The following is a 20618-nucleotide window of genomic DNA, read 5'->3' on the forward strand; positions in this document are numbered from 1 at the left end:
CCTTCCTCTTCTCTAACTTTTAGGGACTGAACTTAGATCATAACCATACCTATCTACCATTTGCCATCTTGTTTCTATGGGAAAATATACTCCTGAGTACTAAGTGACTGACATATGAATGAATGTTTAGATCCTATCTCATTGGTAATAGACGCTGCCTGGCCTGGCTTCAGCATCACAAAATTTGTGTCTTTTTTCAAATTGTTTCGTGTGTTTGTATGTCTTTTTTAGTCACTCGCAGCTTATTTGAGGGCAGAGATGGTTTTCTTTTTGTACAGACCATGTAGTATATAGCTCAGTATTCTAGACATGGAAGGCATTTATGTACTCTCCATATATCTCTCAGAATGTTTTATATACCATGCATGTGGAAAGTAAAGAGTAAACAGCATGTAGTATATTCTTTCTATAAGTTCACGCTCTAGTTGGAGAATTAAGCAGGAAGTATGAAGTCAACCCGTTTCCCTATAACCCCAAATGATCAAAGACACCTACCTTACATAAAGAGAAATGGGCACCATGGTGTTGAGAATAATGAAGTAGGACCAGAAAGTGAACATGGCAGAGATAACTGATGAAGAGATATAACTTTCCCATGGCATAAAAATCTGGAAGTGGTAGCCTTTCTTGGTCTCCCAAATACCATGCCCAATTGCTAGGATAATACACATGACGCCTAAAATCAGGAAAATCTATATAACAAAAGAAAATAAAAGAGATGAATTAAATGAACATTTCATCCAAGATACATGCTGCTTCAGTTCAAACTTATGGAGCCTTATCTTTCAGTAAAATGTCTCTTTCCTTATAGGACAAGGAAGTCCTATAGTTCATAGGCCCCAGGCATTAGTACACAAGACAGAAAAGAAAGTCCAGCATGAACCATTCTTGGGGTTTTGAAAATAAATTATATCAAGTACTACTTAATTTCTTTCTTCAATGTTCTATAGTTTTGATTGTGGAGGTTTTTCACCTCCTTCTTTAGATTTATTCTTAGGTATTTTATTTTATTTTTGAAGTAAAAGAAAGCTATTGTGAATGGAATTATTTTCCTGACTTCTTTCTGAGCAGATTCATTGTTGATATATGGAAAAGCTATTAATTTGCATGTCGATTTTGTAACTGGCTAGTTTGCTGAATTTGTTTATTAGCTCTAGCAGTCTTTTGGTGAGATTTTTGGATCTTCTAAGTATGGGATCATATCATTTGAAAATAATGATAATTAGATTTCTTTTAAAGAAGAATGTTTTGTGGATCATTTTTTTGTGTGTCAGTTTTAAGTTATTTGCATTTAAAATCAATACTTTTTAATGGAAACAATTCGACTAAAAATGTATCACAGAATTTTGAGATCCATTAAAACAAAGTTTAATGAGAAAAAATCCCTCAAGACTTTTTTTTCGGGGGGGGGGCAGCACTGAGAATTGAACTTGGGTGTTCTACCACTGAGCTACATCCCCAGACCTTTTTATCTTTTAATTTTGAGGCAGGATCTTGCTAAGTTGTCTAGGCTAGCCTAGAACTTGAACTTGTGATCTTCCTGCCTCAGCTGCCCGAATACCCTGAGTTGCTGGGATTACAGACATGTGCCAACATGCCCAGCTCATGCCCTTTACTTAAAATTATTTAACATTTAATTGTTAATGAACATGAACACACATGCAAAAATCATATAGTTGGGCACAGTGGTGCATGCCTGTAATCTCCGCTACTTGGGAGGTTGAGGTAGGAGGCTCCCAAGTTCAAGGCCAGCCTCAGAAACTCAGTGAGACCCTGTCTCAAAAAAACAAAACAAAAAAAGGGCTAGGGATGTAGTTTTGTTGTAGTATCCCTCCACAAAAAGAAATCACAAACATGTAAGTTGATAAATTTTCCCAAAGTCATCACACTAATTAAACTAACAATCAGATGACATTTCCAGCATCCAGAACCCACTGTATGTCCCCCTTCTAGTCACTATCCCCCTAAATTTGTACATACTTAAAGAATACAACTTGATATATAGGTACATAAGTATATATGTACATAATGTATATATATACACACACACACACATATATACACATATGCCTATGAAACCTTTATCCTACTCAAGGTAACAAAATACTGGCTAGTTTCCTGTGCCCTTTTATAATTCTTCCTTCCCACTCTTCTCTTCCTCTGATCCCCATACAACTTTAGATCAGTTTGGTTCTTTTTTTTTGGCGGGAGGGCGGGTACTGGGTATTGATTCTAGGGGCTCTTTACCACTGAGCTACATTCCCAGCCCTTTTTACTTTTTGAGGCAGGGGCTCACTAAGTTGCTTAGGGCATTACTAATTTGCTAAGGCTGGCCTCAACTTGTGATTCTTCTGCCTCAGTCTCTCAAGTCACTGGGATTACAGGCATGTGCCACAACACCCAGTTCAGTTTTCTTTTTTAAGAATTTCATGTAAATGGAATCATATTAGCATGGCACTCTTTTTATTGGTCTGACTTCTTTTCACTCAGCAAAATGATTTTGGGATTCATCTATATTTTTGCATCTATCAATGGTTCATTTATATTGCTGAATAGTATTATTTTGTATAGCTAATGCACAATTTGTGTACTAATTTGCCTTTTATGGAACATTGGGGTTGTTTCCAGTTTTTGGCTATTACAAATAAAGCTGCAGTGAACACTTCTGAATAATCTTTTCGAAGACATAAGCTTTCATTTCCTTTGGAAATAACTTGGAGTGGAGTTAGTAAATCCTACAGTAAATTAATGTTGACTTTTTAAGATACTGCCAAATGTTTTACTGTGCTTATACCACTTTACATCTCACCAATACTGTATGCTCACATGCCTATAGAGAAGACATGCATGATATTATGTGAATGACCTCTAAGTCTACCCAGTGGTCTTCAAATTGGTGATTCTGGTCACAGGTTTAGATAGTTCAAGGCAACCCATTGGTAGATGATCAGAGGTCCTATCTGTGTACCACTGATGAGGAAATCTTTGAAGATAAGAATAGCAAGGCAGGTTGAAATAGAAACAGGTCTGACTGGGACCATTCTTAGAAACTGAGATTTTTTTTTAAAAAATCTTTTATTGTGAAAAATTTCAAACATACATTAAAGTATATAAATAGTCAATGAACCCATGTGCCCAGAAGGCTTCTCTGAAATGTTGGAAAAGATGCAAGCCATGCAGATTTGAGGGCAGACATTGCCAGCAAGGGTAAGCATCCTAAGGCAGGAACAAGTTTGCTCTCTCACTTGATTTGTTGTTTAATTGGAGATATATATATATATATATATATATATGTCAAATATCTAAGTCAAAGTCATTTTCACTAGGAACTGTGAAGGAATGTACCTACTGGTTTCTAGGACACAGTGCTGCATGAGAAGTCCCATGCCAATCTGGTTCTCTCTCTCCTCTCTCCTCTCTCTCTCTCTCTTTTTCTCCCCCCCCCGCCTCGTCCCCCTCTTTTTGTCACCATCTTATTTCTTATCCCTATGAAAATATATGAGGGACCCCTCCTTGTTGAGAGCCACAGCCGAAGGGGCCCCAGCAAACTTCCAGCTGCCAGCAAACTTCCAGCTGCCAGCTGATGATTGGCTCACAGCGGCCCCAGCAACATCTAGCTGATTGGCTCCTCTGCGGTGATGCTCATTGGGCTGTTTCCCTGCCCTTTCCGACCACGGAGCTGCTCATTGGGGGACTTTTTTGGCTCCGCCCACGTGACCCAGCCAATCGGCCTCAAGAGCAGGAGGATTGTGGGAGGTGGGGAGAAGCTTGTGTGGGAGAGAGAGGCTTGTGGAAAGCCGGTGGTGGCAGTTGAGGCTCTGAGGGTTTTTCCTGAGAGGCTGTTTTGTTTGGCGTGTGTGGTTCTAAAAATAAAGTTAGTTTCTTTTGACAAGTGGCTCCTGATTGTGCCCAGCCAGACTGCGGCACCTCCTTGCCCAACTCTTCTATTTGGTCCTCTGTTAAAACAAACAAATCCTCTCATATTTTATATCTCTTTGTCTCTTTGTTTTATGGTTCAGGGGAGTTTCCCGGCTCAATTTTAGCACGTTTTCTGGCTTTTTAACATTAATAGTCTTGTTTTTACTTTCTAAAATTCCTTTTTATAATTTCTTTTCTTTTAATCTTGCTTTTTTCTCCAAGCAACTTATTATTTCTCGTATGCAACTGCTGCTTCTAAAAATAGTCCAAAATTTTTTTGAAAGTTCTTCTCCTTGAATTATAATCTGTTTATTCCAGGGTCAGTTATTGGACCCTTATTCTTCTTTTTGTGCTACCAGGTTCCTCCAGTCCACTTAAAAATATGAACAAAAGAATAGTTTGGGGGCTGGGATTGTGGCTCAGTGGTACAGCGCTTGCCTAGCTCGTGCGAGGTGCTGGGTTCAATCCTCAGCACCACAAAAAAATAAATAAATAAAGATAAATAATTAAAAAAATAGTTTGATCATTATAGGTTTCTGGTGTAGGTTTTGCTTTCTTTGGTAAATTTTGTCTCCCTAGTAGGGCATTTTTCTGAATGGAGACCCATGAATAGGAAGATAGAACATATTGTTCCTAGGTACACAGGGAACTTTTAGGCACATTTGAACCTCCCTGATTTAAAATTAAGTGGGTTTTACTCTGAAGTATTGACACACTAGAAGCCGTAGTCCTTGGGATGTGGCTCAGGGATACAAGCAATTGCCTAGCACATGCAGGGCCCTGAGTTCTCCAGTAGCACCAGACATAAAAAAAACAAAAACAAGGGCTGGGGCTGCAGCTCAGTGGTAGAGCACATGCCTAGCATGTGTGAAGCACTGGGTTTGATCCTCAGCACCAGAAAATAAATATATAAAATAAAGGTATTGTGTCTATCTATAACTAAAAACAAACAAAAAACAAAATCTCTAGCCCTCTTCAGGTAGGTTGTTAAATTTCTTTCAAAAACAGTTTTCTATTTTAGGACTAGAAGGCAAATATATTTGTTTATATAGGTAGTAGGAAGGTACAACTGTTGCCCATGTTTTGTTTTTTGTTTTTTGTACTGGAGATTGAACCCAGGGGCACTTTACCACTAAGCCATATCCCTGACCCTTTTGTTTTTTATTTTGATACAGGGTCTCACTAAGTTGCTTAGGGCCTTGCTAATTTGCTGAGGCTGGCCTTGAATTTATGTCTCCCAAGCCACTGGGATTGAAGGCATGCACCACCACACCTGGCTGTTGCTCATGTTGTTTTATGGACATTTTTAAAATTAATTACTCTAATTATTGCCCCACATCCCACACTGCTCTCCATTCCTGCTGATTCCAGCTTGGAGCCACTCTTAAGTGCTACCAAGAAGAATGTATTTCTATGGAAGCATTCCTTACTCTGCTTTATAATCTATTTGCATGCCAAAATCATCTCGGGTCTGCTGATAGGTCTTTATTCTGTGTCCCAAATGTTAGGTATTTATTTTCCATTTGTATTTCTTTACAGTCATATTATTTAACTTGAATGGGAAGTCTTCACATCCTTCTTCAACTGGATGCCTTGAAGTGAACTCACTACCTCAGAAAACATCCCATGCTTCCTGAAGGAAAGATCCTTATGAAGGACCTCACAAATGCAGGGCCTTTGCAGCAGTTACTAGCTGAGAGCCTGAGCAGAGACCCACATCCTTTGAAGACACCTACACAGATCCCTCTCCAAGCCTACTCTGATCTTACTAGTTGTTTTCTAGGCCTGCTGTTTGGCCCCCATCCCGGGGCTTCCTTCCACTACGGCCAAGCTTCCTGGCTTCCTTAGCTGCTTCCTTCTTGGTTTATACTTCTGTCTTATCTTCTGTTTAGCTTGAGTAGAGATTGATCCTCAGCACCAGAAAATAAATATATAAAATAAAGGTATTGTGTCTATCAGATACTTTACCATTGAGTTATATCCCCAAGTCTTTTCCTTTTTTATTTTAATACAGGTCTCACTAAGTTGCTTAGGGCCTCACTAAGTTGCTTACGCTGTCCTCGAACTTGTGATTGTCCTGCCTTAGCCTTCTAAGTTGCTGGGATTACAGGCGTATACCACCACACCTGGCTTGAGTATGCATTCTTGAAGTTTGCTGAGAAAGGATATTTGATGAGTAAATTTTTTTTGTCTTTGTCAAAACCTACTTGACCTCTCCTATTCTCCATGCAGCACTCTTCTAAGAAAATAGAATTTGAAAATCATCAGTTTAAATAAGGTGTTCTGTTAGTTCAAGTGAGTCTTTATTAAAGTGATCATGAGTAAAATTGATTATGAGAAAATAAAAATATATGAATATTTATTTACACTTCAATTTCACTGATAGTTTCACTGGATTTAGACTTAAAAGTTGCAAATAATTTCCTGGAAGACTTTTGTAAGCATTAATAGGTATCTTCTGCTCTTTGCTGTTGAGGTGGTCAAATGTTATTCTGATTCCTGATCTTTGTGTATGACCTTTTTTCCTCCCTGGAAACCTTTAGGATCTCCCTTTTAGTTTCATAATTTCTTTACATGTTAATCTGCCATGTTAAACAGTATTTGCCTTATGTTTTAATTTTGTCTCCCCAAGGAAACAGCAAGTATAGCAGAAAGAACATTGATGATGAAGAGTTATGTCTGTTGAATAGATGTGATTACTGAATAAAATGATACATGTAAAGCAACTGGCACATATTGATATTGAGGCCTTCCCCACAATGGGTTCTAAACTTGAGGGCTACAGCCATTTCTTTCTTTCTTTTCTTTCTTTTTTTTTTTTTTGAAATTTAAAGAAAAAATTTATTGAAGTTTTGAAAAACAATTCCTAAAAGATTTGACTTTTCCAGAAAACTGTAGCTACACAATGCATTGCATCTATCATGTTAAAATGTGCATAAGACACAAATACAAAAACCATGGCAAGCCACCATTCTTCAACAATTTGAGCAAAGATATAATGCCTAAGGAACAACATGGATTACTTGCGAAGGATGGGCTCTTTACTTTAAGCACCATTAAAAAAAAAAAAAAAGGAGCACAAATGGATGAGTGTGTTCAGTTATATACACTGAATTGAACCTTTGGCACTAGGAATCAGAGCATTTTGTCATATAGCATTAACACATATTATAAAAGTGCGTAGTGTCGAAGGAATAGAACCACCAGCATTCAAAAGCAGCTTTGTCAACTAGGCAAACACTCTACAGCATGTTTCTCTGTTGTCCATCATTGAATACACTAGTAGCAACTTTGAAATGAAATTAAAAGAAAGAAAGGAAAAAAGGAGCAGTAACCCCTTTTATTTTCTCTGTTTAAATTCAAACAGAAAACAAACATCAATTTTGTTATACACTAACATCTTCAAAGTACATCATTTGTACAAGAGAAGGACTAAGAACAAAAATGTGTTTACAGAGATCCAAACACAAGTGAATGAAGTATACCTCCTCACACTGCTTTCAGATGGTATTCAGGAAGGTCGACTTCATAATCCCTGGCACTAAACAAAGTTGCAGAATTCTTTGCCAGGTACTTGAGGAAATCATGAAGATAATTCAGTAATAAAACAAGGCTCTTCTTATCCAGAGGTGTATAGGCCAACATTGCTCCAATTCCTACAAATAATCTCAGTAGATGTGGTGCTCCATACACCTGGGACATGGGTGCATCAGGATGATCTGCAAGGATTTCGGCATACTGTGGTCTCTCAAATTTGTAGAGCAGTTGAGTGCCCAGCATTACATTGAAGTATTCTTTCATTCCTGCCACAACTTCATTAACAGCATACTCCTTATTATCTGTGTTTCCTCGAGATTTCTTGTAATTTGCATAATCCTCAAGAATAGAATCCACATTCTTCTTCTTTGCAGGAAGATAAAAGAGCTGTTTTTGTCTGGTAATTAAGTCCCAGTCATCAACAAGCCATGGTTTTAGCTCTTCAGGAATCTTTACTTTAACTTCAACTCTGTTCATAAATGTTTCTTCATTTTCAACAGTAGGATCTACCCGGGCCCTTTTCTTCGGAGGAGGCTGGGGTGTCTCACTGGTACTGCCACCATCTCCATTTCCAGGTGTTTTCTGTTTGTTCCTTTTGGTTTTCACTTCAACATTTTTCTGTTGCAGCCCCTCTCATCTTCCCCTCTGCATACTGCTCCTGATTGGCTTTTTGGAGTTCTCGCTGTTTATGCAGATTGGTATCCACGTACTTGAGCACTCTGCTTTCTGGAACCCATTCATCCCAACTAGAGATCAGGAGGGGGTGGTGTACTGAGGGAGCTCCTTCAGGAACAGGAAAAAGGGCTACAATATCCTCACATGTCTTCAAAGTTTTTTCAGAGCGCCTGGGCCTCACAGCACTTTTTTTTATTCCAACCACTCTAATGTATAAAGTATTTCACTTGTTTGTCCTTTATGGCAACCTTAACGCACTTTGCTTCATAAAGGAGAGACCCATGAAAGCACAGCACTCGCTCACCCTCCTGGAATTTCGGCTTCGGGTCTTGCTTGGGCACTATTTATAAGTGATTCACAGCCTCCTCCTTCTCCCACCACCCCCGACTACTGCCCCCTACTCTCTACCCTATCCAGCTGAGCCACAACCCTAGCCCAAAGTGTAATATCTTATTAAACAAATTTTCACTGTTCTCCACAACAGAAGTATAAACTAGAATCCTTTGTAAATTGGTTCTGTTCTTTTCTGCTTCAGACTTTACACTGTAGAGTCCTAAAACTTGAGACTTTCAAACAACTAAATTACAAGTTGGAAATCTAGCTACTCCTGTGGAAGTCTATTTGTAAACAGAGTGAAAGTTGGGAACACTAATAATCCCAGCAATTCATGATGTTGAGGCAGGAGATTGCAAGTTCAATGCCATCTTGGGCAACTTTGTGAAATGCTGTCTCAAAATAAAAAATAAAAAGGTTTGCAGATGTTGCTCAATGGCACATGTGTGAGGCTCTATATTCAATCCTCAGTACCATCACCACCAAAGAAAAAAAAGCAGAGGAAAAAAGTCTTTAACTTACCCAGATCACAAAGAGATTCATGAGATGGTCAATATGTGTCCGTTTAAAGATGGATTTCCCACTGTTCTGCATTAATTTGGTGTCTGGCCCTAAGTAAAACAGAGAGATATCAGACTCAGAGTCTTGAAACTGGATTGAAATATAACTCTATGATTACCTATTCTAACCTCTTATGCAATTCCAGGAGGCAAAGCTCTGAAGAAAAGATCACAGATGGTACGAGTAACTCCAAAAGGGAACATTTGTTTCTGAGGATAGTCCAGACTACTTCTGTGAAGTGCATTCATGCTGACTCCTCTCTTTTTAGCACCTCAGACAGTTCTGACATATTTTTTGAGATGAGTTAATTCAGAATAGGAATTCTTAAGCTTCTCTCTTATTACCACCTGGTTTGTTTAGATCAGGGAAAGAATTTCCTGATACAAAGATCTCTGCCTTCTTTTTAGTAACCCCACTGCTGGGCCAGGATATACTTAAAGCTTCTAACTGGGAATGGAATAAAGGAAGAGGCAATGGCAGTGATCTTACTTGAAGTATGAACTGGAGGCTAAGCTTCTGTGGGGTTGAGAGATGAGAACCTGTTTCTTCATGGAAGGGAAGATAGTAAGTAGAAGTAAGGAGTGATTAATAGCCATTGAGATTAGAGCTACAAATTATTAATTAGAGATATGGCTTCAGAGAAAGTATAAGAGGATAGAAGACACTAGGTAGCAATTTCTCTAGCCTTTTACCATCTGATCATTATTTTTACATGTGCTCTACAGAGGGAATTTCACTCATGTTTCCCCACAGGAGAACTGTAACTACTGTGGAATGTGGGCAACACTGGGAGTGCACAACATAAAATGTGCCATTCTTTCCTCTGAAGCATTCCTTGAAGGGTTTGAAGTAATGCAAAATTTGGTTCAGAGCCTGGAAGCGACAGAGACCATATCTTCCATAGTCCTTAGAAAGACTGGGCCCACTCACCTGGGTTTCAAAAAGAAGGTGAAGATCATGGTAGAACTTGGCATCATGCAGCAGGAACAGAAACTAAACTCTGTACTGAGTACCTCAGGATGCCCTTGGTAGCATTGGTTCTTTGTGTGGAGCTTCCCAAAGCTGCTCATGACCATGTAACCAACCAAGAATCGGAGGGAAACCTTAACTGAGTTGTGAGAGTAAGCAACCTAATGGCTATTGCTTTGGATAAGATAAAGAATTCTGGCTGAAAAATTGTCACGATGGCAAAAGGTGCGGCTTATGCAGTCAAGGGGGAGAAATAAAAAATGTCCACACACTTCCGCCTTTGTCAATGCTTTATTCTCTCAAATCACTCAATATAATTTCACTCTATAGATTCTTAATCAAGGAAATGACAACCCTTAATGCTAGGCACTGCAATAGACATAATCAATTCACAGCAAATAACTCTATATTAATTCTAACCACTGCAAACACACTTAATCATGACAGGCTCATGACAGACATTCCCTCTGCGTGCTAAGCTCAAGTGTCAGGTCATAAGTCTCAAGCCTTAGGCTCTAAGTCCAGCAGATGCACACTCACTCAGACCATGGTGATCAGATCAGGAACCAAGGCAGGCTTCTCCTGGGGTGGAGCTGAGGCTGGCTGAGGAGGTGGTCATAGGGAAAAGTCCTTTTCTCACCAGAGTCAAGAGGCTGCTGTAGAGTTTGAGAGCGGGGAGAGCAATGCAGAAGGGATCAGGCAGATGAGAAGAGTTGGGATGTCAGTCCAGGTCTTCATCAGGCTCTCAGGCTTGTGTGTATCAGTGTTGGCTGGCTGAATGTCTGTTCATCTGCTCCATCATTATACTAAATTTTGGGGCTTCTGACCACCCTTTTCAATCCCTATCAGCTGCTATCATTCATCCTCAGGTTAAAGCATCTGGTCTGGTGGTCTCCACCCTGATTTTCTTGCCTTTCTCCCTTATCAGGGTGAGGACAACATGCCAGAGACTTCACTCTGAGTTTGTCAGGGTGGGGAGAAGTGATTTGTTTGTGTCTGAGGGCCATACTGGAAGGCTCCATGAGGCATGGCTGGTCAGACTGCAGGTTTCAATCTGGAGTTTTAAAATGGAGTTGCTTAGGCTTGGGCCTAAGGCCATCCTTACAGTCTACCCCCTTGATTCACAGTGTTCACGCTCAGGGGGTGCCCTAAGTGTATGCTGCAAATCAATACAGAGGCATCGCCTATTCCACTCGCCAAAGGCTGGACTCCACATATGTCCAAAAGTCACTTCTCATTATGGATTGTTGTATCATTCCATAACCACCAATAGTGACCACAGTCCAATTACATCTGGTTAAGATCAAAGTGGTAGCAATGTACCCAGGGATTATAATTACAATATAATCATAATCAAGAGGTTCAATAGGGTTGAGACATTTGTAAATCTGTCTTGCATATAAGTCCCAATGAATCATTTCTTTTACATTTTCCATTTGATACAAATAGTCACTACAAGGTTATCAAATGATCCTATACAAATTGAAACCAGATATTGGCTAAAATAAAAGAATGTGGGTCGTCACACTGGCTTTACAAACATAGGTTATTACAATACCAGTTTCCATCTGCTTGTGTTCCAGATAGGTGTTGACACAGACAAGAGCATCTAATGGTGTTCTTTTAAGCAGGAAGTTCCAAGTAATCTGCAACATATTCATATGCTCTTAAGTTTTTCTTCTCTGGTTTTAATTTCTGTATTCCGTTTAGCATGTATCCTGAAGTTTTTAAGGCTATCATGAATATGAGTATAAGCAGTGCTTAGTGGCCACTTTCTTTTAAGTAATGGAATTTGGCAATTTGGAATGTGCCAGCACAAGGTGTCAAACTTGAGGAGCCTATAGAATGAACTTGTTACCAGTACTGGTAGTCTCTCTGACATATTTTATGTTGGTTTGGTAGCTGCAAATGTCATTCCAGTACCTGTATATGTGTCCACTAATGTGGCAACATACTTATTATGGAAATCCTTAAGGGGTTCTATGAAGTCTATTTGTTTTCTGTAGATAAAATCTTTATATTCTAGATCTGGTTGGGGAATTTTATGTAGATTAAATCTCAGTTTCATTTTGGGGCATGTAGTACATCTGCATACAGAAGTGTTTAACATTTTTATTCTAATTTGTTATATATATATATATATATATATATATATATATATATATATCAGCAGAATGCATTATAATTCATGTTATAAATATGGAGCACAATTTTTTATCTTTCTGCTTGTATACAAAGTATATTCACACCATTCGTGTCTTCTTCATACTTAGGGTAGTGATGTCCATCTCATTCCAGCAGTTTTGATAGCAATCCATTTTACATCTAAGTTCCATTTTTGGAACCAGTCATATAATGCATGTACTTCTATATAACCTAATTGTTCATGTAACTTTATAATATCATGTTCAGCAATGTCTATTATTGTATTTTCAGGTTTGATATTTTCCCATGTTCCCTTAAATTTAAGTTTAAAAGGATCTTTGGTAGGTTTTAGTTCCCAATTCCTTTCTAGCTTGATTGTAGCTGTTTTTGATAATTTATCTACTGTGTTGTTAAGTGTACTGGTGTCTGTGTCTCTGTTCGTATGTGCATCTACATGTGTAACTTTTATGTTAATTTTTGTACTGGCTTCATATAGTTCTTTCCATATATTTCTTGACCACAACGGTTTTCCACTGATATAGAAGTCTGAAGAAGCAACACACCATGAATCTGTATAAATATATATTTCCTTACATTTTTTTAACAAGGCCTCTCTAATGACTAATGCAACTGATATTAGTTCTGCATGTTGTGCTGACATGTGCTCCCCTTGCTCTGTCAAGATTTTGCCTGTCTTATGTGGTTATATGCTGCTGCTTCCACTTAATAACTCCTTTCATTACTGTACTTTATCCATCTATAAACCATGCATTTTGTATATTTTCATTGTATTCAGGTCTCCATGTGCCTATATTTTTCAATGTGGATTGTGTTGGAAAAACAGGTACTAGTGCAAATGGTGGCTTTGCTACTTCTTCTGGATTTATTAAATATGCCTACTTTGGGATCCTCCTCTTGTAAAAATTATTGTAGGTACCATTGCCACATCAGGACTTTCTTTTCCCATATAATATTTTGTGTCTCTTTGGGGGTGCGTCTACACCAGTCTTTAAGTGAAATTGGAATTCTTAATATAATGTGATCATTGGTCATAGTTTTAGCTTGTTTCAGTGCCTCAAAGGCAACCCATGCTAATTTTCCAAATAATGAATACTTATTGGATGCATATGGGAATGTTTTACAAAAGAATCCTATTGGTTGGGACTTAGTTTTGTTATTATAGAGTCCCCATATACCATAGTCCGGTGTGAAAATGATGTCCACAATAATAAGTTCCTTGGATGTTATGCAGTTTTCTAGATTCTGTTATATACTGTTTCAATACATCTAAAGCTTTTTGGTGATGTGATTCCCAGATAAAGTCTTATGATTTCCTTGTTATTGCATATATTGGTTATAAAATGAGATTTAAGAATAGTATATGGTTGCACCTATATCCTAATATTCCTATCAATTATTGTGCTTCTTTCTTATTGGTTGGAGGTTGTAGTCCCAATATTCTATCTATAATTTGATCTGGGACTTGCCTTCCTTCTGCTGTGATCAAAACCCCTAAAAATTTTACTGTTTGATCTGGTCCCTGTACTTTCTCTGTGTTGATTGTCCATCCTTTTGCTATCAAGTATTATTTCCTCTGACATTTCATGCAAATCTTGTTATCATATCCTGTTATTAGTATATCATCTACATATGTATATACTGAGACATCCTTAATTTTAAGATCCTTAAGGGATTCTGATAGTGCAATATGAGCTGTTAGTGGGCTATTTTTATAGCCTTGTGGTAATCTTTTGAATATTTTGTGATATTGCACAGAATTCCATGTAAATGTGGTCATCTCCCTGGATTCTTTTGCTATAGGGATGGCAAAGAACATATCTGAGAAGTCTATAGTTACAAAAAATTTAAAATTGTTGGAGTGTATATGTTGTAATATTGTGGTAATGCCTGACAGGTCTCCTGGCATCTGTGGTGTCAGTGCATTGACTGCTCTATAATCTACTGTAAATCTCCATTTACCATTAGGTTTTAAAACAGACCAAATTGGGCTATTTTAGTCAAATGAGATAGTTCTTTCTATGATGTCTTCCCTCAACAATTCTTCAATTTTATTGGTTATTTCAGTGTGTCCTCCTTTTTTTGGGTATTGTTTTGTAAAGCTATATTTAATTTTAGGGAGTACTATGGGGTCCATCAGTAATGAAGCTAGATGTGCCTGAGACTTAGTCATAATATTTTAAAACTTTTTGTAAGTTATCCATGATGGGAAAATTCTGGGTATAAGATCCATCCCTAGAACCTTAAAAGGTATTTCATCTAAAAGTATCTTGGTTTTAAAGACTTCTCTGTCCCATAAAAGGATAGTTATATTTTCCATTTTGTATTAATGTCTATATTCTCTACTCCTATTAAATGATACCCCCAAAATAGTTACTTGGCTTCCTATATCTATTAGGAATTTATGTGTTTCTATTTTTCCTGTTTTTTTTTCTGTGAGTATTAAGGGTAAATCTATATATATTCTATTATCCCCAGGCTGTTCCAATATAAAAAATACTGTCTTGACTCCTGAGTTTCCCTGCTGTTGAATGTCATGTTCCTGTTGTAAATTGGTGTATTTGTATGTCTGAAGTTGCTGTTGTGTTTGGGGAAGTTGTTGTTTTGTGTCCTTTGTCTGTTGTTTGATGTGGGTCATCTGTTCGAAGGGAATCTGTCTCCTGACTGGGATTTCTGTCCTAAATGGTGTACTGCTTCTGGGCCTCCTGGGTATGGAACTCCTCCCTCATAGGGCCCTTTGTCTGGGAGGCTCCGTATTTACCCAAGGCTGCCTTTGCTCTCTGTTGTAAGAAATCTAATTTTGTTTTGTGAGGACTGAGCTGGAAAACTGAACTGGTGTGGTGAGGGCTGAGTTGGGAAAGAAAAAGATCTGACACCATCCAGCTCATTGACTTCTTTAAAAGAAGTAACTACATCTTGTAATATATGCTTGCCTTCGAGTGCTGATGTTAAAAGTTAGTCTGAGATGAGGTGGACCACCTCTAATTATTAGTCTTTTCATCTGAGGTAACAGCTCTGCCTGTGATGGCGTGTTACATGTGTGTATATTGTATATCATAAAGTATATTCTTAATTTCCTAGTTAATTTAATAGCCTGTTGGTGTGTAGTCCATTGTATCTGTGATTCAAAACTGCCTACATCCATCACAGGAAATGCCCTCACCCATGCTAATGCTACCCATTCCAGGATAGTGTGTTCCTGCAATCTTTTCTCACTAGTGTCAGCCACTAAAGCCTCATATATAGATTCATTTTCTACTATAGAGGTTATTATATGCATTTCACCTCCATTAACTCTAATTGCGTGGGCTCCATGCTCCAAAAGTCTTAGTAGAGATTCTACATCTTGCTCCCCATCTGGGCAAATTCATTCCTTAACTGATGCAGCTCTATTCTACTAAAAGTTCTCACTTCAACTTCCTCTTCATTATCAGTATCTTTTGACGCCTTTTTCCTTGGTGTTCTGGTCATTTTTCGTGTAGTTACCGGTAAAACTTCCCGATTATCTGGGTGAGTTTTCTGCCTATCCAGGGCCTTTCTTACTAAGGTTTCACCTTTTGTCCTGTCTTCATCTGTCATTAATAGTTTTAACTAGCAATCCCGGGATTTCTTTTGAAGTGGCTCTAGCAATGATTGGCTGAACTACCTCTGGGTGGGTGTGGGAGGCCAACCTTACGGGTGACTGAGTTACACTCCCCAGCTGGGTGCTGAGGTGCTCAGTCACAGAAATGGGTGTGTCTTGCTACAGCCCCATGGGTGAAGCTATGCTCACCTGTTCCTTTGTAATATAACCCCTTGCCCTGTTTAGGATAGAATCTTCCATGGAAGTGCCTTGTGTGTGTCCCCTCCTCTTACTGTGCCCTTGGGTGTGGCCTACCCAGGTGTCAGTCAACCTGCTGACAGTGGACATCATGAAGATAGACTCAGCCCCCTGAAACCTAACCCCTTGCCTCATTTGAATAGCTTCTCCTCAATAAAAGGGGTCAGCGCGTGCTCTCTCTCTCTCTCTCTTTCTGCAGACCCTTAAGGTCAGAGGAGCCATCACAGCAACCCCAAAGAAAAAGGTATTTGTGTCTCTTGTGTGGTTATTTCGTGCAGCCCAGTTAGCCTAGTTTAACTAGAGTGACCCCTGAGCCTTTTAGTCGCGAGAACAGAAACCTGGCAGGTGGGATGGAGGATATCAATTCCTTTAGTTACCTTGTTAAATCCTGGCAGTTTCCCTTGCACTGTTCTTTCTAATTCTCTACAGGGACTAGCAGAACTAAGTTCCTGGTTACTTTATTTCTTTTTAAAGATGTTATTGAATTTCCTCATTTTGCCAATATGCTGTAGACTAATTTAATATACTTTTCTCTACAAAACCACACAAAAGATGTATCTGTCTCTATATGCTGTAGTGCTTTTGCTTGTATGTGGTGCTGAGGATCGAACCCGGGCCGCACGCATGCCAGGCAAGCGCGCTACCGCTTGAGCCACATCCCCAGCCCGCTGTAGTGCTTTTGCAATTTGATTTTCTAGGTGTCTGTGTAAGCACTTCTCTATCCAGTTCCTGTGTTATTGAATGTATCTGTCTAGGAAGCAGATTGTGTAATTTGCTATATGATGGTGTATCTGTGTGGTATTATTACCAATTTGATATATGTCTTTGCAGAAGGTGTAATGTCCTGTTAGGTTTATTGCTATGATTACCAATGTAAGTATTATAACAAGTTTCACTGTGTTTAGAAAAAGCTTCTGAATTTTATATGTGGTTGTCACACAGGCAGGACAAGACATTTCTCCCAGACATTTTGTTTCCTTGACTGCCGACTAAGCCAACTGTCGCTATGGCAAAAGGTGCGGCTTATGTAGACAAGGGGGAGAAATAAAGAATGTCCACACACTTCCGCCTTTGTCAATGCTTTATTCTCTCAAATCACTCAATACAATTTCACTCTATAGATTCTTAATCAAGGAAATGACAACCCTTAATGCTAGGCACTGCAATAGACATAATCAATTCACAGCAAATAACTCTATATTAATTCTAACCACTGCAAACACACTTAATCATGACAGGCTCATGACAGACATTCCCTCTGCGTGCTAAGCTCAAGTGTCAGGTCATAAGTCTCAAGCCTTAGGCTCTAAGTCCAGCAGATGCACACTCACTCAGACCATGGTGATCAGATCAGGAACCAAGGCAGGCTTCTCCTGGGGTGGAGCTGAGGCTGGCTGAGGAGGTGGTCATAGGGAAAAGTCCTCTTCTCACCAGAGTCAAGAGGCTGCTGTAGAGTTTGAGAGCGGGGAGAGCAATGCAGAAGGGATCAGGCAGATGAGAAGAGTTGGGATGTCAGTCCAGGTCTTCATCAGGCTCTCAGGCTTGTGTGTATCAGTGTTGGCTGGCTGAATGTCTGTTCATCTGCTCCATCATTATACTAAATTTTGGGGCTTCTGACCACCCTTTTCAATCCCTATCAGCTGCTATCATTCATCCTCAGGTTAAAGCATCTGGTCTGGTGGTCTCCACCCTGATTTTCTTGCCTTTCTCCCTTATCAGGGTGAGGACAACATGCCAGAGACTTCACTCTGAGTTTGTCAGGGTGGGGAGAAGTGATTTGTTTGTGTCTGAGGGCCATACTGGAAGGCTCCATGAGGCATGGCTGGTCAGACTGCAGGTTTGCAATCTGGAGTTTTAAAATGGAGTTGCTTAGGCTCGGGCCTAAGGCCATCCTCACAAAAATGAATATTTTGTTAGTGAAAACTGTACTTTTAGTACAGTAAGGAAAATAAGTCTATTTTACATCTTTTGAGTTTGGGAACTAGCTTCTAAGCTACCATGTCAGGTAAAAAACCAAGGAAAGACATTCCACCAGGGCCTCCCTGGACAAGCTAAAAATATTTTTTTTGTGGGAGGCCACCCCTCAGCTATTATAGATAGCATCTTCACTCAGCCTTGATCCAAGAAGGTTGTGATCTGGCATTGCCCTGGGGCTCCTCCCACTCTGCCCAATGCAGGTGATCACTGCCTTCCCTTGGCTAGGAAGTCTGCTTTCTCATAGCTTTCTCCAGACTTTCTCTGCCTGATTTGGTGAAGAATATTCTATGGAAAAGCCTTTTGTGTATCCCCCATATAAAAATAAACCACACGTAGGGCTGGGGTTGTGGCTCAGCAATAGAGTGCTCACCTAGCATGTGCGAGGCCCTGGGTTTGATCCTCAGCATCACATAAAAACAAATAAAGGTATTGTGTCCAACTACAACTAAAAAAATAAATAAATTTTAAATAAATAAATAAATAAATAAATCAACCAACCAACCGTGGGCTCATGCTCTCTCTCTTGCTTATAAGGTCAAAGAGCTGCCTTGCCCCGCTTTATAAAAAATTACTTCCATGTCGTGTGGTCTTTTCGCTGCCAGCCTTTCCACTGCCCAGGAGGGACATGGGGGGGAGTTTTAAAAAGAAAGTTAACTAACACAGTTGTCAATTATCACTGAGGACATATCACAGAGGCTTCCTTTACTTTCCTGAACCATAATATAATCCAAGAACATCTCTTGCTCTAAGTATTATGCGCTGTGATTCTAACTGTGGTACCTTCTGATATGAACTTTTCATATTATACTTTTATTTTTCCATAATGAGCACTATCTCTATTATCTCCTCATGAGAGTAGTCCAAATGAATCTCTCCCCTTTCATATGCAAGTTCTCTTCCTTTCTCTGTATGTATACCCTTCACTGTATCCACATTTGGTTGAAAAGACTCATGAATGCTCTGTGATCTTGAACACAAAGCCTTTCTCTAACAAAGGTGGAGCTGATATGTTGGAAGCTCACTGCCTGGAAAACATAAGTCACTTTGTTTTCTAAGAAATAAAAAAATTTTACATACACATATCTACCACTCTGTAGCTACCTATTTCTAAACCATAGAGTACTGATATACAGCTGATGTCATATCCATATCCTAAAAACTAACTATCCACAACAGATTCCAACAGGCTGAGAGTCTGGTTATGGCTTCAGGGAAACGTACCAGTATAAATGACCAGGCCAAAACACCAATCTGTATTCCTGATGATGCAGCCGCGGAGCAGCAGCTTGTCATGGTCCAGGGGGTAGCTTTTCCTCTTATAGGTCAGGATTCCTGTGAATTTATCTAACTTGTTATTGGGAGGATCACACTTCACTTCTCCTGCAGAAAAACAAAGGAGTGAAATTTCTGGCTCTGTAATATTTAGGTTTTCCTAACAGGATGGAAGGAGACACAACAGAAAAGTAGAAAGAAAACTCATGACATTTTTTTCCTATTCTGTCTCAGCTGCTCCCTATTTCTTACCAGCTCCCTTCAGAAAAGCAAATAAAGGTTTCTGGACATCAAAGAAAAATAATTACGTATGTGACATGGATCATCAAGAGAGGAAAACTCACATAACTTATTATCATCAGTACTGCCAGATCAGTTGATCTCTAAATGTGAAGAAACGAAAAAAAATACTTAAAGAAAACCTAGTATTTTTTTCAAAATGGAAATAATTTAACATCTTCCTGATTAGTACATATATCTTTTGTAAGTATTTATGCTATACTTAAAATGATAAGGTAAAATCTATCCATTGTTTAGAGAAAAGTGCTATTAACCTTTTGAAGAATATCTTTTCAAGTTTTTTCCCCTATACATCAAACATTCATGTTTCCACAAATAGGTTTATGTTACATATACTATGCAGTCTTTCATTACATGCATTTTTTCTCCTACTAATATGGCATAACTATTTTTCTATGTCAATAAATATCAACTTGTGGGCTGGGGATGTGGTTTAGTGGTAGAGTACTTGCTGAGCATGCGTCGTAAGGCCCTGGGTTCAATTCCCAGCAATGCAAAATAAACAAACATCAACTTGCATATTGTCTGTAATGACTTGAGTAGAATTCCCTGTATGGATGTGTTGTATTTTATTTAGCCAGTCCTCTCCTGATGAAAGTTTGGGTGGGTAAACCTATTTCCTAACTTACCATCAAAGACAGAAAGCAGCTCTAGATTATCTTCCAGGTCACTGGTACTGGTGATGGCCTGCTTCACTTTTAAGTTGGTTTCACTAAAGTAAAGGACACAGGATCACTAGACTATAGGATATAAACACAGAAGCAGCACAGGACCATTTTTCCTACTTCTTCAAAGGGTTTTGAAAAATAGATGTTGCCAACAGAGTTTGGGCTAAGGGTTTGAGCTGTAGGAGTCCCTTGCACTGTTCCCTACTCTTGCGGGCAGTATTGAGTGAGACAACTTTGCAAGGAAGCAGAGTGCTAACCCACTCATTCCCCTCTCCCCCCAGCAACATGTCATCACTACTTAAACCAACCCAGGAGATCTAGCTGGCCAGATGATCTAGACAAGTGGAAGAGACATCACCAAGCAACTTGGAGGTGGCACCTGCTCCCTTCAAGAAAAAAGAGTGGATTTTGGTAGGAGCCTGCAC

At 39.1% G+C, this 20618-nt stretch overlaps 1 protein-coding gene and 1 pseudogene across 1 annotated transcript in view; both read right to left on the bottom strand.

Annotated features, from left to right (window-relative positions):
* Positions 1 to 452: 452 nt before the first annotated feature.
* Positions 453 to 20618, bottom strand: part of LOC131424042 (phospholipid-transporting ATPase FetA-like) — a 44731-nt gene continuing 24565 nt past the window's right edge. Inside the window, 4 exon segments of the mRNA XM_058578067.1 lie at positions 453 to 692; positions 8986 to 9074; positions 19175 to 19333; positions 20155 to 20237. Of these exon segments, the coding sequence (XP_058434050.1) occupies positions 453 to 692; positions 8986 to 9074; positions 19175 to 19333; positions 20155 to 20237 (571 nt within the window).
* LOC124101454 (mortality factor 4-like protein 1) lies at positions 7232 to 8192 on the bottom strand (annotated as a pseudogene).

Source organism: Marmota monax, unplaced genomic scaffold, assembly GCF_021218885.2.
Source record: "Marmota monax isolate L192 unplaced genomic scaffold, Marmota_monax_Labrador192_F-V1.1 WCK01_AAM20220418_F8-fsc00069, whole genome shotgun sequence".
NCBI lineage: Eukaryota > Metazoa > Chordata > Mammalia > Rodentia > Sciuridae > Marmota > Marmota monax.